Source organism: Mastomys coucha, unplaced genomic scaffold (genome assembly GCF_008632895.1).
Source record: "Mastomys coucha isolate ucsf_1 unplaced genomic scaffold, UCSF_Mcou_1 pScaffold14, whole genome shotgun sequence".
NCBI classification, from domain to species: Eukaryota; Metazoa; Chordata; class Mammalia; order Rodentia; family Muridae; genus Mastomys; species Mastomys coucha.
In genome coordinates, this window is record NW_022196896.1 from 84,111,751 (window position 1) to 84,129,373 (window position 17,623).

The following is a 17,623-nucleotide window of genomic DNA, read 5'->3' on the forward strand; positions in this document are numbered from 1 at the left end:
CTCTCTCTCTCTCTCTCTCTCTCTCTCTCTCTCTCTCTCTCTCTTTCTCTCTCTCTTTCTCTCTCATGTTGCTTGTTATGAAAAAGGAAAAAAAACCTCTCAGCTTTTTAAATGAAGTCACTACCACTATTGCAGAAAGCTAGAACAAATAGAGGTGAGTCCCACGTGGTTTCATTCCCTATAAACCCTTTTCTATCTTCCTCCCACAGTAGATATGATGACCAGTCCACCCCCCTAATTTTTAGGCTTTAAAATATAACCATGTTTGTCTTGCCATATCACCTCTTAAAGAAAGAAATCTCCATTGAGCTTATTCCCTGAGGTAAACAGGACAGGGGTTAGGGAGTAGGGCTACAGGTGTGTGCCATTCAGACCAGCTCCCATTGTCCTTGAGAACTAAATACACAATCAGCTGGATTGAACAATGACTATTGTACGTACTGAGTAATAGTTCTAAAATAGAAATAGTCACTATAACTGAGAGGAACTTGCTTTTGTAAGGGACACATATCACAAGGTCTATGGGAAAGATACTCAGTCCGTATTCTCAAATCATGTCCATCGTAAGAACACTTTCTTGATGTCAGTACAGGCTTAAATGAAATTAAACATTTACCTAGGGAGTTTGTTTTGAAAGCAGTTGTCCCAGAAAGGCATTTTGGAGCTGACCTGAGCTTAGCTAATCATGTGCAATTATTTGCCTGTGTCCATAATTTCGACAGTGTGACTCATTAGCTCAGGCCTTGCTTTCCATCCCATGAAGGAATGGATGTGTTGGCCAAAGCCAATCATTTCTATGCAAGCTCTGTTCTCAATGGGAAAACATGTTGGGGATGCTTGCCTTTGTACAGTGGGTGACTTTGGCCTTTGCCTACATTTCTTGGTGGATAATTACAGTCACTGGTGAAGAATTGAGAGATGCTTCATCCAGCCCCCTTAGTGACTTCACTCTTGGACCTCACAAGCCCCCACCAGAAGAACTGAGACTGATTACTGCCAAGGGTTCTTGTTACTGTGCTGCCCTCCCACTTGGATGACAGTTTGTAGGAAATACGCATCGTTTTTGCTTCTGAATGCGGTTTAAAGTACTTCCTGGGTCTACACAGGAAAATACTTTCAATTCAAGAGAAAACAGCCATGAGTGTGTTCCTTGCTTCTAACTGAACAAACCAGCTCCCAGCAACAAAGGCACACACCTTTGACGTCTTGCTGGGGTTGTGTTTCGTAGCTAAACATGACATTTAGGAAATGTCAGCTGTGAATGACTTTTTAAAGAATGGTTGTAAAGTCTGGTTGGATATTCCTACAATTTTAGACTTACAAGAACTTGACAAACAAGTCAACATAATAAAAGGCTGCCCTCCTCCCTCTCTGTGCTGGTAACCCTTTCATCGTTCTTGTCTCCCTTTCCACTTCTCCCTGTGGCAGCCCGCACCCACCCACCCCCCACCCCACTGCCAGCCCTTGAGCTCTGCTGTGCCAACTCTGATGGAAAAAGCCGGCCTTTCTTGGAAAACCATGGATTCTAAGGTTAGGAAATAGCTATGGAAAGTAGTCACAGTTAAAGGGTGACTCCAGGAATAGGTCTTGGGTAAGATCAGGTATGAACTGCCAGGGTCTCTTTTCCTAACATGTTGTAATTCTTTTGGACTTAAAAATAACTTTCTACAAAAACCAGGTGTTCATGAAAGAGAAAAAGAAAATAATTCCCCGTTCATTGAGGGGTTCACATTCATTGGGTCATGCTAACGACCACACGTATCACACAGACAGATGCCTGACCACGTATCAGTACATAGGTTCATCAGTTTATATTTTCATTGTTTATAAAAGATTTCTTTCTTTTTTCTCTTTTGGTTTTTCGAGATAGGGTTTCTTTGTGTAGCCTTGGCTGTCCTGGAACTCATTGTGTAGACCAGGTTGGCCTCGAACTCAGAAATCTACTTGCCTCTGCCTCCCAAGTGCTGAGATTAAAGGCGTGTGCCAACACTGCCTATTTCTACAATGGCATTTGGTCTTTGGTGTTACTTTACAAATGATGAAACCAGTGCTCAGAGAACTTGAAATATGCGAGTTGCCAAAAGTAAGCCTGGGAGCCCCAGCTTTAAATCCTGAACTGTGCCCTGCTTCCGTTCTGCACTGCATTGTGCAGCCATTGTGCCTCTTTAAACAGAGAAGCAAACACACTTGCAGATGACTGGTACACAGAATATAACTCAGGACATCAATAGCCATGTCCAACTTTAATGCTCGACTATTTTACAAGATCCTTGTATATGAGAGGTTGAAAATTAGACGAGTCTTGGGCAGAGTTCTTTCTTTATTTCCATTCTTTAGACTAAGACTATTGTATGGACCTATACAACACACTAAAACTTATCTATTAAGACTTCTCACCTTGGGGCTGGGGAGATGGCTCAATGGTTAAGAGCACTTGCTGTACAAGCACGAGGAGCTGGAGTTGAGTCCCAGGCACCCACTTAAAAGCTGAACATAGTTGTCGGTGCCTGTGAATCCAGTATGGGAGGGCGGTAGTGAGAAGATCGCACTGGTGGATGAGGGGAGCTCCCTGGCTAGCTAGCCTAGCCAAACCAGTAAGCTTCAGGGGTTGGGACACTGACTCAAGGAGATGAGCTGGCAAGTGGCAGAGGAGGATGCATAATGTTCTCTTCTGGTCTCTGCATGTGTGTGCATGAGAATGCTACCCCCACACATGTGCACACACATTGACTGCACACATGTATAACACACACACACACACACACACACACAAGTGTTCCTATTTTATATTCCTATTTACAGACTGTCTTGAGCCCACACTAACAGTGTATTTATGCCTGTGATTTTGAATGACTCACCCACTTTATTCTTGGTAAGTGAGCATTTTTATCTATAATGTTTTATTGGAATTCCATACCAAAAAGCAAAGCTCGTTAAATATCTGCATGTAGTAGCCTTTCTGAGGGGAGTCTAGATAGCCTAGTTCTGAAGGTGAGAACATGCAGCAAAGCCCCCTGTGCACACGCATGACATAGGTCTGTTTAAAGAGTACTGATGACATCACACACCGTCCTGCAGACAGAGAGCAAACAATGGGAACATCAGAGCAGATGAAGTATTGCCATATCCTGAGATAGAAAATCCTCACATGTTCCATAAATCCAGAAGTAAAAATGGTTTCCAAAAAATAAAATAAAATAAAAGGTGTTAAGAATTACACGATTTTAGCTTAGAAAGAGGGAAAAAAACAAAGGATCGCTAACATTACCTTTTTTCCCTCCCAAAGTATAGAAGCAGTTTCCGTTCTCTGAGGCTGTGATGTCATGCTCTGAAAGAGATGAAGCAAAGGAAATGGAATTATATAAATGAATGATAAAATTGTTATCATCTGACTTAATAGAAATAAAAATCTGAAGACAACTTGATAAAGAACTCACAGAGCCTTAATAATCGTGAAATTATCATTGTCTAGGATATAGAAGAATTTTGTTATGATAAAGTCTATTGCATCATGCCCACCTTCACCAATGCCTAACTTCATGAGTTTCATCTTAATTTTGGGCTGGGCTTTTCTCAGCTGTGTATTTATTCGTCTGGTCCACCTCTCTGGAGAGACCACTGCAACCCAAATGGTGCTTCTCAACAGTAGCAATAGGACCAAGGTGTAGGCTCTGTGGCAGTCTGTCACATACCTGGCTGGCTAAGAGAACCACTGAGAAGTAAGGCCACACCCACCATCATTAGAAACTGCCCACCACTTGAATACTGTCCGGAGCTTGGAGGTTCAGGCCTGCAGCTCCGCCTCCCACTGTCTTTGGAGACAAGCAAGAGTTACAAAGACCAATGATTTCTGGAGTTGGGGAGAAAAAAAAAAAAACATAGTGAAAAGAAAGCAATTATTCACATCATGTGATTTTTGTTATTCTTGCCAAATACCCATTTTCTTAGTTGAAACAAGATTTGAAAAGACAACCCAGGACCAAATTCCCCTCTCCACGCTTCAGCTCTTCCTGGCTGGGCGCTAGAGCACAGTTGCTTTTTATGTGGTGAGAACAAAAAGAAGCTATTCTTGTTTCGCATCGACTGAATATAGCAACTAGGTTTAGATCAGTTTACATATAAGTAGACCATCTGAATACTGTCTGTGAAGTCGCACTGGGGTTTGAAGTCTCAAGCCGTTGTTTTAGAGCAAGGGGGGCATGTCTCCTGGTATATTGGAGATGTCATCCTGAGAGATGACAAGATTAATCCATTCGGAGCTGAAGGCACCCAAACACAGTTGCTTAACCACTGACACAGAAACACCCCTGCCCTCACGTGGAGCAGTGTTGCTGTCAGTTGCCAAGCACTCCTGGGACACTCGTGTCCTGAAAACCTCACGAGCCCACTGAGCAAATGAACGGTGTGTTCTGGATTAAGTCCTATCTGCTTCAGAGTGAAGCGGTGGCGATAGCCAGATGGCCAGACGGCAGGTGTATTTTCTGCAGAACTCTATTTGGAAAGTAAGCTTTGGTCAGATGGAGACCATTTGCAGAATAAGTCTCGTTGAAGAATCTAGCACACAGCATTCGAAAACTGAAGTGCAACTGAGCATACAGTCAACCTCTCCATGGTAAGGCCTGGCTTTCTTGAGCTGCGGCACAGGGATGGCCTAGTCCTCTCCGTCTGGTTCAGCTTCACCCGGGCAAATTACCCCACAGATAAACCGCAAGCCTAAAAGGACTGTGAAGGTCACATGTAGGACAAATCTGACTGAACCTTCTCACAAATTTCCTCCTGGGCTTTATCTGGTAGATGATTAGAGTATCTGCTTACACTCAGAAACCCAGCACATATTCACAGCACACATACAAAGAGAATCTCCCTCCGCCCCCACTTTCAAGGCAGAACAGCACTGAATTTGCTTCTTCCAGCAAACCTTGAAGATGTATGCCATCTCCTGTATTAAAGACTTGGACTTTGGATGGTAGGACAAACTCCAAGCTTTGAAGTAGGGGCAAAGAAACATCAGCTCATACTGAGATTACTTATCGTAGAAAACCCAGGATAGAAACTTCCAGAAATCACTTAGATTGTGATTTTGGCAAAGGGCAGGGGTTGCCTGGCATCTGAGACAGCCTTTCCCTTTGTCCTTGGCTGGTTGGCAAACCCTTGTTGCCCATGTTCACACTTTCTTCTTCACTTGCTGCTTTATGTAGTAGACTTTTGAGCCACTCGAATCAAAGCCAAACCTTTCTCTCCACAATGCGTATTGATTTCCATCTGATCTTTATAAAATATTGACCTGACTTTGCTTTTAACTTTAAATGTCCAGTGAATCCCTATAGTCCTAGAGTAAAACCAAACCAGGCTTTCTCTGTTTCAGTTTCACTCTACAGGATGAAACCAGCTTCTGCTCACTGACTTTGTTGCCTACTATTCTCCAGCACATTGGTGGGAGTGGCAGGGAGGGAAGCCAGGCTCTATCCCATCTCTGTCCATAAGTCGGCTCTTGAACAAAGGTGTTTCAGAACGAGTCTCCACTGGAGCACCCTCCCTGTTTCCTTCTGTCTCTGTAAGCCCCACCCATTCAGTTACTGACTGCCCCACGTTCTAGTTCAAACAGTGTATCTGCCACTGAAGTGGAAGCTGCTTGACAGTGTGCAGGGATGGGCTCAAGGCATGGTATGGCATGGCCTGATACCCCCTCAGTGTCTCTCTGGACTACTCTAATCCTTCAGAAGTTCCTCTCTCAGCTTCTGCAGCACATTTATAGTCTGGACCAGTGGCCTCCGTGATAGAGTGTGAGAAAATCAGTGGGCTTCCACAAGAATACACCAGCACGTACACTGACGCTTTTCAATTTCTATTTGAATAATCCTATAAAGTATGAGACATGTTCATACTGAAATATGTATTTGACATTTATAAATAACATGCACATAGTGGGCCCTTCATTCTGTGGGTTTAACCAATTGTGGATCAAAAATACCCAGAAAAAAAAAAAGCCTGCTGAAATTGTATACATTTCTTTTTCTTTTGGTCTTATTCTCTAAATAATAGAGTGTAATAATTTTCTACATAGCATTTATGTTTGTTATGTGGTATAGCTAAGCTAGATGATTTAATGTATATCAAAAACTCAATATCTTATATGCAAATACCATATCATTTTATGTAAGGAACTTGAGAATTCATGGATTTTGGTGTCCTAGGATGGCTAACTCACTGATACTGAATTACTGAAACATACTAAATGATCCTGCCTCTCTCTCTCTCTCTCTCTCCCTCTCTCTCTCTCTCCCTCTCTCTCTCTCTCTCTCTCTCTCTCTCTCTCTCTCTCTCTCTCTCTCTCTCTCTCACACACACACACACACACACACACACACACACACACACACACACACGTGTTGGGGGGGTGGTATTCCATGTGCAAGCACTCTAATTTGTGGAGTGAATGATCAAAAACTGCAGAGCCTCACTGTCAGAACAATTTCATTGGAGTTTCAGGGAGTCCCACCCTATCCATTAATCAGAAATGATTTAGCAATGTCCCATGGTGCTCCAGAGGAGACTGAAGCCCCAGTTTTGTGCCTGGTGGATGCTTTACTAGAAGGTATGGCTTCAGAGCAGCGTGTTCCTAAAGTTCCTTCCCAGAGGGAGACATACGCCACCTCTATCCCTCATCGTAAGTCCCAAAGATAAACCAAGGCATGAATCCACCAAAGCTCTTGCAGGGGAGCCTGATGAGTTTATTGAGTGAACTTCCTTACAAAGCATAGGTGAGGGGTTACTTCCTGGAACGGAGGTGCTCCTCCCCTAAAAGGCCACACCTACAAACCCCCTCAGGGATGAGGGCTTTCCAGTATGAATGCAGGAACAAAGTCTCCTCCCCAGTCTTTTACAGCCTACACACTGTAGCCTTCCCCCCCCCCCCAGGCCCTGTGCTGTTAAGGGTTAAGGTCAACCAGAAGCAAACAGTTAGCAAGCCCAGGTGAGATATTACCTTACAAGGTAGTTCTGCTTCAGCAAAAGCTGACTCTCTAAGACGGTGGCAGTTGCTTGGTTTAGAGAACAGTCATGCACTACATGGGGCCAGGAAGATTTGCTCTGGGCAGGTGAGCCGTGGATGCGGAGGGCAGTGGCACCCCCTTTCTACTTCTTTGTCCCTTACCGGGTTCAGAACCTGTACCCCCAAACTACTTTAACGCCAAAAACAAGTGAGACAGGCTCAGGCTTTGCTGTCAAAGTAAGAGGAGATTTAGTGGAGCGTGTCTGGTTTATCTTTTCAAACACACCTATGAATTAAGCGGGAGAAATGAGTAGCTGGAGCTCAGCGGTGTCCCAGTGATGTGTTCTCTTTCCTAGTAAGTCATCCTGCACTGCTTAGCTTTTATTGCATTCTAATACTGTTTTCTGGAGTTTCAAATATATCTGCCCCAAACAAATGACACTATTTCTCTTCTCCAAAGAACTAACAAGATGCACAAAACCCAGGGTTAGAACCAACAGAGTTATTCAGTGAAGATAGATCCATTCTGAAGCCTGAGACTCCTGGTATTTGATGCCCCCCCCGCCCAGTGTGTGTGTGTGTGTGTGTGTGTGTGTGTGTGTGTACATGCACACCTCTACCTATATGTATGTCTGTCTTTAACATGGCATAGCTGTTAATCCTTATCTGAACACACATTCTGAAGCCCCTCCCTAGCTCCATCCCCTAACCCATCCCTGCCCATGTATACACATCTGGACACAAACATGTACGTACTGTCCCCACCATTGCACTCTGCAGACTCTGGCACAGTGTAGAAAGGACATGGTCACATGAAACAATGCAGAGAAACAGAAACCTTGTTTCTAGTTGCTGGTAAGCAAAAGCAGATGCAGTGGGGGCTGGGGAAGCGGAACTGAGATAAGAGAAGGAGGGTGATGGGGTGGAGAGGTCATTTTAAAAACAAGAAGCCCAGGCCCTCTACATGAAAATGCTTTCCTGAGGTCACCTGCCTTCTTGGGCAAGAACTCTACTGTTGTGGAAAATGAAAATCTATCCAGTTAAAAATATCTCCAGAGAAGGACGCAATAGCTGAAGTGATGGAGTATGGGGTCAGAGAACTTAGTGTTACACCATTTCCTTTCCACTGTGAAAGAGATGGTTCATCACCAGGCCTTGTCGGGAATAGGAATCTTCACTTCATGACCCAGCAAGCCAGCCCTCAACCATCACATGACTGTTAGGGGATCTGCATTTTTCTATATTGTCTCTGATTTTCACACCCTGCTTTCATGGTGGAAATTAAATGCAGGGATTACTTGATGTTTTCCCCGGGTCTCTGTATATTTATCCCAAAGATTTAGCTTTTCACAAGACTCTAGTGGTAATTCAAAAATCCTTCCTTGCCTCTCCATATAATCTCTTCAGAGTGTCAGGGTATGCATATACAGGCATCGAGGGCATCCAGCCTTCTCCAAAGACGCATAAATGCTGGAGATCCAGGGAAGCTGGTGTGGGAAATTTTGGAGGTAAATATTGCTTGGGATATTGATTTGGTTGCTGTAACAGAAGATCAGAGAAACAGAAACCTTAGTCTAAAAGCGAGTGAGCTGGTCTCTCTACAGTGTAACAGGCCAAGCACTCCGACAGAGAAAACCAGTGGCAAAGGGACTCAGACGTACAGTTTTGTCAGCTGCTGCCCTCACTTTCTGGCTTCCATTTCAACACCTTGCCTCACAGCACTGCAGGGGAAAGACCTAAAGAAAGTAGGATGCCATTCTAAAGGAGCCCAGAACCCTGCCAATCAATTCTGCTCATGTTCCCTTGACCATCACGTGCTGCCTGCCCTGTAGGATCGCATGAGGACTGGGAACTATGGTTTTGACATGGGTAATGCCTTCTGGTTGTTGATAAGCAAAACCAGATTCTATTCCCTGGAGGAAAAGAAAGAGGGTTAGAGAGAGTAGGGGGTGAGGAGAAAAGAAGACATTGGAAGCCTGGGTCTCTGCATAGAAGGCAAAAATAGATATTGAGACAACAAGTCACACTGCCTCCAGCTTTGCTGGGCTGGGTTGTGAAGCATGTTTGGACTCGAGTTCAGTGAAGGGATTGAAAACCAGAACAGAAAATGCCTTGGGATCTAAAGTAGGCATTGCAAATTTGTGTGTCTCCGGTCTCTACACTTGTGACAAGATAACCTCTTTCCCCATTTAAAAAAAAAAAAAAAGAGCTGGGGAGCTAGGTTAGCCCACTTGCAAAGTGTAAGAATTCAAGTTCAAGCCCCCATACGCCACATATGAAAACCAGTCAAGGCAGTGTGAGTTTGTCATCTCAGTGATGAAGTGGAGACGGAGACGGGATTCCTGAGACTTACTGGCCAGCCAGCCTAGCTAACTAGTGAGCCCCAGGTCCCAGCAAAAGACCTTATGTGGGCCTAGATTTTCAAAACCTACTTTTAATAAAGCTTCTTAAATGCTTTAACCTCTGTTCTGGCCTACCAGCCACCAGAGGTAATGGAAAAGAAAGGTTAGTAGGGTATAGGAGTAGTGGACCTGTTTAGAAATAGTTCTTTGAAGCAAATCCAATCTGTGTTGTCAGGATATATACCAGTAGACCAGTTCAGTAGTGTCAGGATGGCAAACACGTCAGCAGCGGTACTGTGACCCAGCAGAAACAGCCAGGCCTCAGCGAAATCGGTGCCAGTCAGCAGGAGTGACCAGGACCAGCAGGGATGCCTCAGCTGTGATACTCTCATGGAGTGAAGATCAGCGAGCGGAGAGGAAGACACTAGACCAACGAAGCATCATCGCAAAGCTAGCTCTACAAGCCCCCATTACTGTCCGTTGAGTCTATTTATATTCCCTCCAAACATCACATGTCCTCCCATGGGCCTTTCCTTAGCCAAACACAATGCGATTCAGTCTTAGCAAAACTCCGCGTGAGTCTATACCAGCTGATATCATTCTGCCAATCGGCCCAAGTCGGCAACACTGGCAAGAAGGCACCACAACACCACCAGAAGTTTTTTGGTGTGTTTCTTTCTATAAAGTCACAAGAAATGATGGCCATTAAGGAATGGCAAGGCATACCACTATCATCCAGTGTATCCACTACCTGTGGGGTTATATTTATATTCCTTCTTAACATCATGTATCCTTTTCACTCGTGTTTGCTTTAGCAAAACATCCTTTCACCTGTGTCTGCTTCACGAAAACACTCCTTCACAGGCCTGCCCTAGCAAAACATTATCTAACACAACTGACTTTCCAAAGAACCCATAAGTTTCCACTTCAACCCTGTCTTGAACCAAGAAACAAATAATTAAAAAAAAAAAAAAAAAAAAGGATGGCTCCTGAGAAATGATCTCTGAGGTTGGCATCCACATTGGGGCATAGTCATGCGCATGTGTACACACAAGGGTGGGGAGGGACAGGGGCATTCCCACAGGTACCCATTGCTACTGTACAGTTAAATAAAAATAGAGTTTCCAGGTGACATTTTTAGACTCACTAAGTTCTGTTTAAAAACTAAGGTCCCCTCTTCATGTGTGATTCCCAGCCTCACTAACCTTGCTGATGCCCCTTGGCCCATATCCTTCTCTGAGTCTAGGCTCCACTTCCATGAAAGGGACAGCAAAATTGACTTGAAGCTTGTCACGATCACAATTAAGCTTTCAGTGCTCAGGAATAAAAAACTTGTGGTTAAAAAAAAAAAAAAGTGGTGCTACTGCTCCTCAAACCATATTGTAAAATGTACATCTCTTTAAGGAATGTCTGCTCCAGGAAAATAACCATAAAAAGACACTCTGCTTCCTCCAGTGCTGTACAAACTCCATCTGGGACCTGCGTTTGTTTACTTGATTAGCCAAGCGCTTTTCCTTGTTAATGTCTACATTCATCGTCTTCAGTTATTCTTCTGTTTCTCATCTCACCCAGACAAGACCAACCTGGATTTTTTGACAGTCAAGCTGATTTTTTTTTTATCTGTTTAAGCTGCTGGAAGCAAAAATCTGATTTTGCCCCTTACTTTTGTTATTAGGAAAAAGCAATAAAAGCAGGATGTAATTGGATCAAGGATATCTATGATTTTAGCTAGGATCAAAAAGTTAATATATACCTCCACCTTCATATCGGGTTAATTTCAGAATCCAAAAGGTATTAAAAGTTACATGTACACGTGTGATTCTGAGCTGGTCATTTACTTGATGTACAAATGCAAGCATTTTGAGCACTGTAGAAATAATTTAATAGTGGCTGCTCACAGGAGTTGAGTGGTTAATACCAACCTTTTCTTCCCCAGGTCCTGTGGTCAGAGCTGAAAGCCCTCGTTAGTCCTGCTGCACATACATGGCTGGAACACAGGAAACCGGAGCTTCGGCGAACAAGTAAACAATCTCTGCTCACTTTGCTGTACTGTCCCATTCAGATGGATTATGTGTTTTGAACAGGAATGATGTTGTCCCCAAGGAAATAAAAGCTGGTGGGGAGGAGAAAAATCAGCCCTTGTGATTAAAGTTGGAGAGAGGCAGTTGGAGATGCGATGTGATGGGTTTGGAAGGGAGAAGAAAGATGGAGGCATAGGCTAAGGGCAGTAGCCAGGTGGTGGCTTGAACGCAGGAAAGCTATGGTTCCTTAGGGAAGGAACTGTGTGCTTCTGGCTGTTAGAACTGAGAGGTTGTTTTGCACCAAGTTGATACTGATTTGTTACAGCTTCCCTAGGGATTGCACATACCCAGTTCTCTGTCCTGCTCTGTACAACCAGACTGATTCATGTCTCCAGTGTGTTGTGGACGCTAGGTAGAGTAGCTCACAGAAGTGCTGGCGGAAAGAGCAAGGTGTGCCTATGTGCACGGTCTGAACATGTGCACACTAAGCTCATGTCTGGGTTACTGGTTGTGTCATTGTTCTAGTTAGCTCTTATGTCGGCCTTAACATTTCAGAGGAACTTTGCAGATCTCTCCTGATTCATCTTCTGTTGATGTTGTAATTCAGCTCCCAGAGTACATTTTTCTGGAAAGTTCCTTCGGATGCCTCCCATGTACTTTTCTCAATGTGTTCTCAAAGCAATTGTCCTTTTCCATTTGGGGAAGTTTCTGGCCATGTGTTGGGGTGTGTGGAGAGGGTGAGCAGGGATCCAGCAGAGGTGTGAAGAATTAGTCTGTAAGAACCAGGTAAGGGTTTCCAGGGGAAGCCACCCTTCCAGAGCAGCCAATCCTGAGCCAAGACATGGCTGGCTAGGAAGAATAAACTGTGAATTTTTCTCTTAACTAATGGGAAGTTTTTGTGAGTGTATGTAACTCAGAAAGTCTCTGAAAAAAAGGAAATGTTTCACAGCCTTACATCCATTGACTTACAATGGCCAGTGGCCAGTGATGTCTTTGGAGCAGGACCTGCGGCAAATGAGCTGAAGGTCACAGTAGTGTCTCCGCTGAGTCACATTTATACAACTTTGTACCATCAGAAAAAGTAGCCAGCACTACAGGCTTTCTACTGCCCTAATGATAATACTATGTGAGTTTACATGCCATCTTCTAACCTTTGAAGCAATGTGAAATAGCAGGGAAATAGGACTTCCTCTATCTGCAGCCAAACAATGAGGGCTCATGGAAGGTAGTACCACTGCAGGCCAGGCTGGAGCTGTAGTCCAGCAGCCTGTGGAATTGCTGCTGACCAACAGCCTGTGCAGGAGCTTCCAGTTCAAAGACAAGTGTTGAACATACACTGGATTCTCTGAGCTCAGAAATGTCTAGACTATACAGTGATAAGGGCTAATAGAGTTTTGATATGGGTGCTAGGACAAACAGAAATCTTATGAGCTAACCTTAGAGAACGTGCCCCCTTTCCTGTGTCATCATATCCCACTCACTGGCAAAGTCAAGGCCCAGCTTAGATGTAATGGCCATCCGGAAGCTCTCCTTGGCCTCCTACGCTTGGCTTTCTCTCTACTTCTGTAGCCTGCGCAGTCTTCTCGCCCGCAAGAAGACACGCGGACACTAGGTTCCTTCTGCAGCAACATTTATTGTCCTCATCCGTAGGAAAAAAAAGGGTCGAGCCCAAAAATCCGCACTGCTTATATACACCACAGTGCGGCGTGTCTGCCCATGATTGGCTGTTTGCTCATTACCCTACGTAACGCCCCGAAATGTGCCGTGACATTTTTTCACTCTACGCACATGCGCAAACAGTTGTTTACTAGGAGTCGACAGCGGAAGTAGGCGCCATCCTGCCATGGCGAATGCCTCTCCAGCTTCACCGCTCCCCACATACTTCCACTCAAAGTGCTCTAAGAAAGCATTGTGCTTCCTTCGTTGTAGCTTACCTCGAGTGGGTTCTGTGCCCTGCCTCATAATCCTCACTGGCATTTGCTAAGCTCTGGGCCCTGCTCATTTTTCTTCATCTAGTTCTTAGCACAGGCTTGCCTGGGGGAGATGCTTAGCAAAATCTCCCTGAATGAGTAAATCAGGAGCAGGAGACTGAGGCTCAGCTCCGGCTCGGGGACTTGCCCACCATCTCACTGCATGATTTTTTTAATAGCTTCCTTAACTGACACACTTGGGGTCCAAGTTTTCTCATTTGTAAAAAGAAGAGTTTGAGAAGGGCCAAACATTCTTTTCAGAAAATACTGAAATGCTAATATTATGAATAAGATACGAAATGCTAATGTAGCTCATTACCTGTCCAGACTCCTAAGTCAAAGGTCATCTCCTGCAAACTATAAATTGGGAGCATTGTAAGGGATTTTATTTCTCCAGCATGAATTGATTCTTTCACTCCACCTACTCATAGCCATGGATAGTCAGCAGACTCACAGCTATCTATGTGTCTATTATTCTGTCCTTGGCCCATGACTTCCTTTCCTATAAGATACTCTCTGCATTTCTACTAATAGGAGGCAGCTGAGCAAAGGAATGCATTCTGCTACCTCCACTTTTTGTATGAATGTTCATCTCTATTATTAATTCTTATCAAAGCAAGCTAATGAGAGTTTTTCTACACTGAGATTTCTCAGGTGATTATAATTCAATGAACTATGATAGAGGAACAGTGTTAAAAAATCGGCAAATATTAGCCATTCATGAACCTGTATTAGTAATACACATAATTAACTATGTGGAATAGTTGCTATGGAAATAAAAGGAAGAGAGCTTACCATGAGCTGGACAGTAGTGAACATGTGACTGTCAGTTGTAAACTGTCACAAGGGCTCACACATGGTGTCTGCTAACTCCAGAATAGGGGAGTCTGTCAGTCTAAAAGACTGGATTTGAATCTCACATTTTAGAGCTTGTTCTCTCTAGTCGTCCTAAGGATATTATTAAGCATAAGGTAACCAGACCCTTACCGTGTTCTAACTCTTCTCACTCGTAAGCTAAATACACTTAGCTGTCTCGTTAATACTTTACATAGAATTAATTAAAGAGAATTCTTTTTTTGTTGTTTGTTTTTGGAGACAGGGTTTCTCTGTGTAGCCCTGGCTGTCCTGGAACTCACTCTGTAGACCAGGCTGGCCTCGAACTCAGAAATCCTCCTGCCTCTGCCTCCCAAGTGCTGGGATTAAAGGCGTGCGGATTCTTAAAAGGTATGATTAATTTGTCTTAAAATTCGTCCTGTATTTTGTGTAATTGTGACAAATTAAAGATTCAAAAAATAAACTAAAATTATTTCTTAATCTTAGTGCAAAGTCTTGGGTTTTTGAAACATGCTGTCACTGTGTGTGCAGGCTGGCCTTGAACTCCTGGACTCAGGTGTCCCATTTGTTTCATCCTCCTTGGTAGCTGGAAATGCACTCAGGCCCATGCAGCTGTAGCAAGCTATCTTACTACAAAATCTCCATATTTTTGAAATGATAATATTGGAAAACAAAACAGTAGTGTTCTAAATAAACTCACTACAAATAAAACTTAGTTTATATTTAATTAAATGTTTTTGTTGCCTTGTGCAGAATTTCTTTTTATCTTTGGACAAAACTCTGTTGGCACAGCTACTATGCTAAGAAGAAGTGATTTGGGGGCCCCTCCCCCATTACTTTGTGATATGCTGCTTGTTTCGCAGTAGTCACAATGCTGTCTGACCCTGCTGACTCAGCAAAGCACACTTCCGGGTCGGAGACCGTGACCTCGAGCTGAGCGGACAGAGCACATTCTGTTAACAGCGCATCCAAGGAAACAGTAAAGGCAAATGGATTTGTTGTTTTTCTGCAATCAAATCACAGCCAATAAAAAATGATTTGATGACTCAGGTACTTGGTAGAAAAACCTGGGTGAAGAGCTATACCTTCCAAGAAAAAAAAAAAACAAACAAGAGCTTGCCTTTGTCTTTTATCTCCTACTGAGAACAGACTGCAGTGTCCTGTGAAGGGACTTCTGCATTTGGTAACAGGTAAATTACTAAAAGTAGGTTAAGGAAATTAAAAAGGTAATGTTCATGGTTATGTGTTCTAGTCCTCAAAATGAATCTCTTTCTTTCCTTTTTTCTTATTTTATTTTATTTTCTTATTTTATTTTATTGTGACCTGAGGTCTCTTGTAGCTCAGGCTTGCATTGATCTCTATGTAATGGAGGCTGCCCTGAAATCCTCAAGGTCTTGTCTCACCTGGGTGCTAGGATAACAGGGGATAGGATGCTTGGCTGCTAATTCCTATTTTTATGCCACATATAGAAATGTACAGTTAGAGCTCCAATCCTAAAAGGTAAAATAGCAGCATCAATGATTGACAGAATGATATTACAAATTTGGCTATATTCTTTCAAAATGTTACATATTTCAGTTATTCAAGTAAATGATTTTTAATTGATGGGGTAATGAGGGATGTGAGTTGGGAATTATGTGTTCCTTTTCCTATTATCTCCGAGTTTTAATTTACTGTACTTAGTTTGATATATGAGATACATAACAAAACTATTGCCATTATGAAAACATTGACAAACCTGGATTTAACCTATCTCCATTGAAATACAAGATCAGTTGATGATAGAGTTTGTAATAGACCCAAAAGAAGGCACTGGACAAGTGCAAAGAGTTATTCACGAGGAACAGTGATTCACACCTGCCTCAGAGAGGTGAGGACCCAGAAGCCAAGGGACACAGACTTGTTGAAGTAAAAAAGAAGAGATCACCACGCCAGAACCGCCTTTCATTCTTAGTAAACGCTTAATAAGGGTTTTTGAGTGAATAAACGAACTTTAGACTCTTCAGCTGTATGAAGCATTGGAGAATTTACTTTTTGATATAGCATACAAAAATGACACAGGGGTAATAAGTCAGAGTAATGAAAGACTTAAGCTACTTGGACACCTGCTCCAAGTCTTATTCCTGTTTAAGTGAAAACAGGGATCCAGGTACCAATTTGCCTCTCTGACATTTTCATCTCTGGGAAAGGAAAGGAAATGAAGGGAGCTGCTATTTGGATCTCATTTTAACCAAGAAGAGATTGGCCGGTAGAGGAAGTTTTATCCATTTATTCCATAAATACGTACCGGGTGTCTGGCAGTCAGTTTAGCTTTTAGCTTTTGTGATAACCATGAATCTGATGGTGGATACAGCCCAAGTGTTTCAGAGAAGCAGGAGATTGGCTCTTAGAGCTTCAGAGGATAAAAGAGAAATAGAAACTCAGTCCCTAATATTCAGATTAGACCCTTCTGTACTCCCCCGGAACTTCCTCAAACGTGCCTTGACAGATCCAGCCTTGTGCGGCATGCAATTGCCCTTGCTCCCATCCTGTCGGCTCTGGAACTTGAAGCTTCAAACAGCAACACTAGATCTATTACCGGTTTGTGGCTTCCTTGAAAAAAATACAACAGAAAGTGTAGCATAAACCCTTGAGTTATGTGGTATAAAACCAATCAAGAAAAACAACAATGAGCCTCTGATGGTATGAGCATGAGGTCTGTTCCCGGTCATCAGAGATGACTCATACTCTCACACCCATATGCACACCAAAAGTCTGGTATTCTGTGAATGAGCAGAATTCAAACTATGATCATTTTTAAAAAGTAGAAGAGAGATGGCTGCAAATGGCACAGTCATACTAACTCGCAACCAAAGTGAGCCTTTAAGGAAGTGTACAAGTCAAACAGCAGATTCCCTCAGAATTCCGTCAGGAGACCTATGGGATCCGGTGTGGCAAGATCTGGAAGAAACTCTAAAACAACAATAGAAATGTAAAAATCTGGCGAGGAACTATCTAGCAGGAAATGAGGTTGACAAAATAAGCCAGATACAGCAAATGGAACGCACGTGACGTTGCGTGTATTACACATGGTTTGGCTAGTGGCATCGGTACTGTTTCGGTCAGAACTAGAATGCTGTTTCTGTTGTAATTTTCTTATCACAGGATGTTGTTTTATTGTTATAGAGAAAAGAATCAGAAAGGGACAAAGACTTTGGGTGAGAAAGACAGAAGACTGAAGCCCTCCTACTCCTCAGAGGTCCTGTCATTCTTGCCTGCTGACGGGGCTCTGAGGCCCTTTCAGCACCTAACATGTGACCCTCCCAACCCCTCATCATGGTTGGGGATCCTGTTAAAGTGCTGATGTAGCCCTTGCACGCCTATCACAGGCCTACCCCAGCTGCTCTTCCGGGAGGATTTCAGAAAGAAATCCAAAACGTGGAGTGGGTCAAAGAGAGAGAATATAAAATTTCATCCAGATGTTAG

General features: G+C 43.3%; 1 protein-coding gene across 5 annotated transcripts in view; it reads left to right on the plus strand.

Annotated features, from left to right (window-relative positions):
• Spats2l (spermatogenesis associated serine rich 2 like) overlaps window positions 1–17,623 on the plus strand; it is a 178,046-nt gene that overhangs the window by 46,438 nt on the left and 113,985 nt on the right. For all 5 annotated transcript variants that reach the window (XM_031367545.1, XM_031367544.1, XM_031367543.1 and 2 more), the window contains exon 3: window positions 11,270–11,354. In XM_031367545.1, coding sequence (XP_031223405.1) covers window positions 11,317–11,354 — 38 coding nt within the window. In that variant the 5' untranslated portion in view covers window positions 11,270–11,316. The remainder of the gene's footprint in view (window positions 1–11,269; window positions 11,355–17,623) is intronic.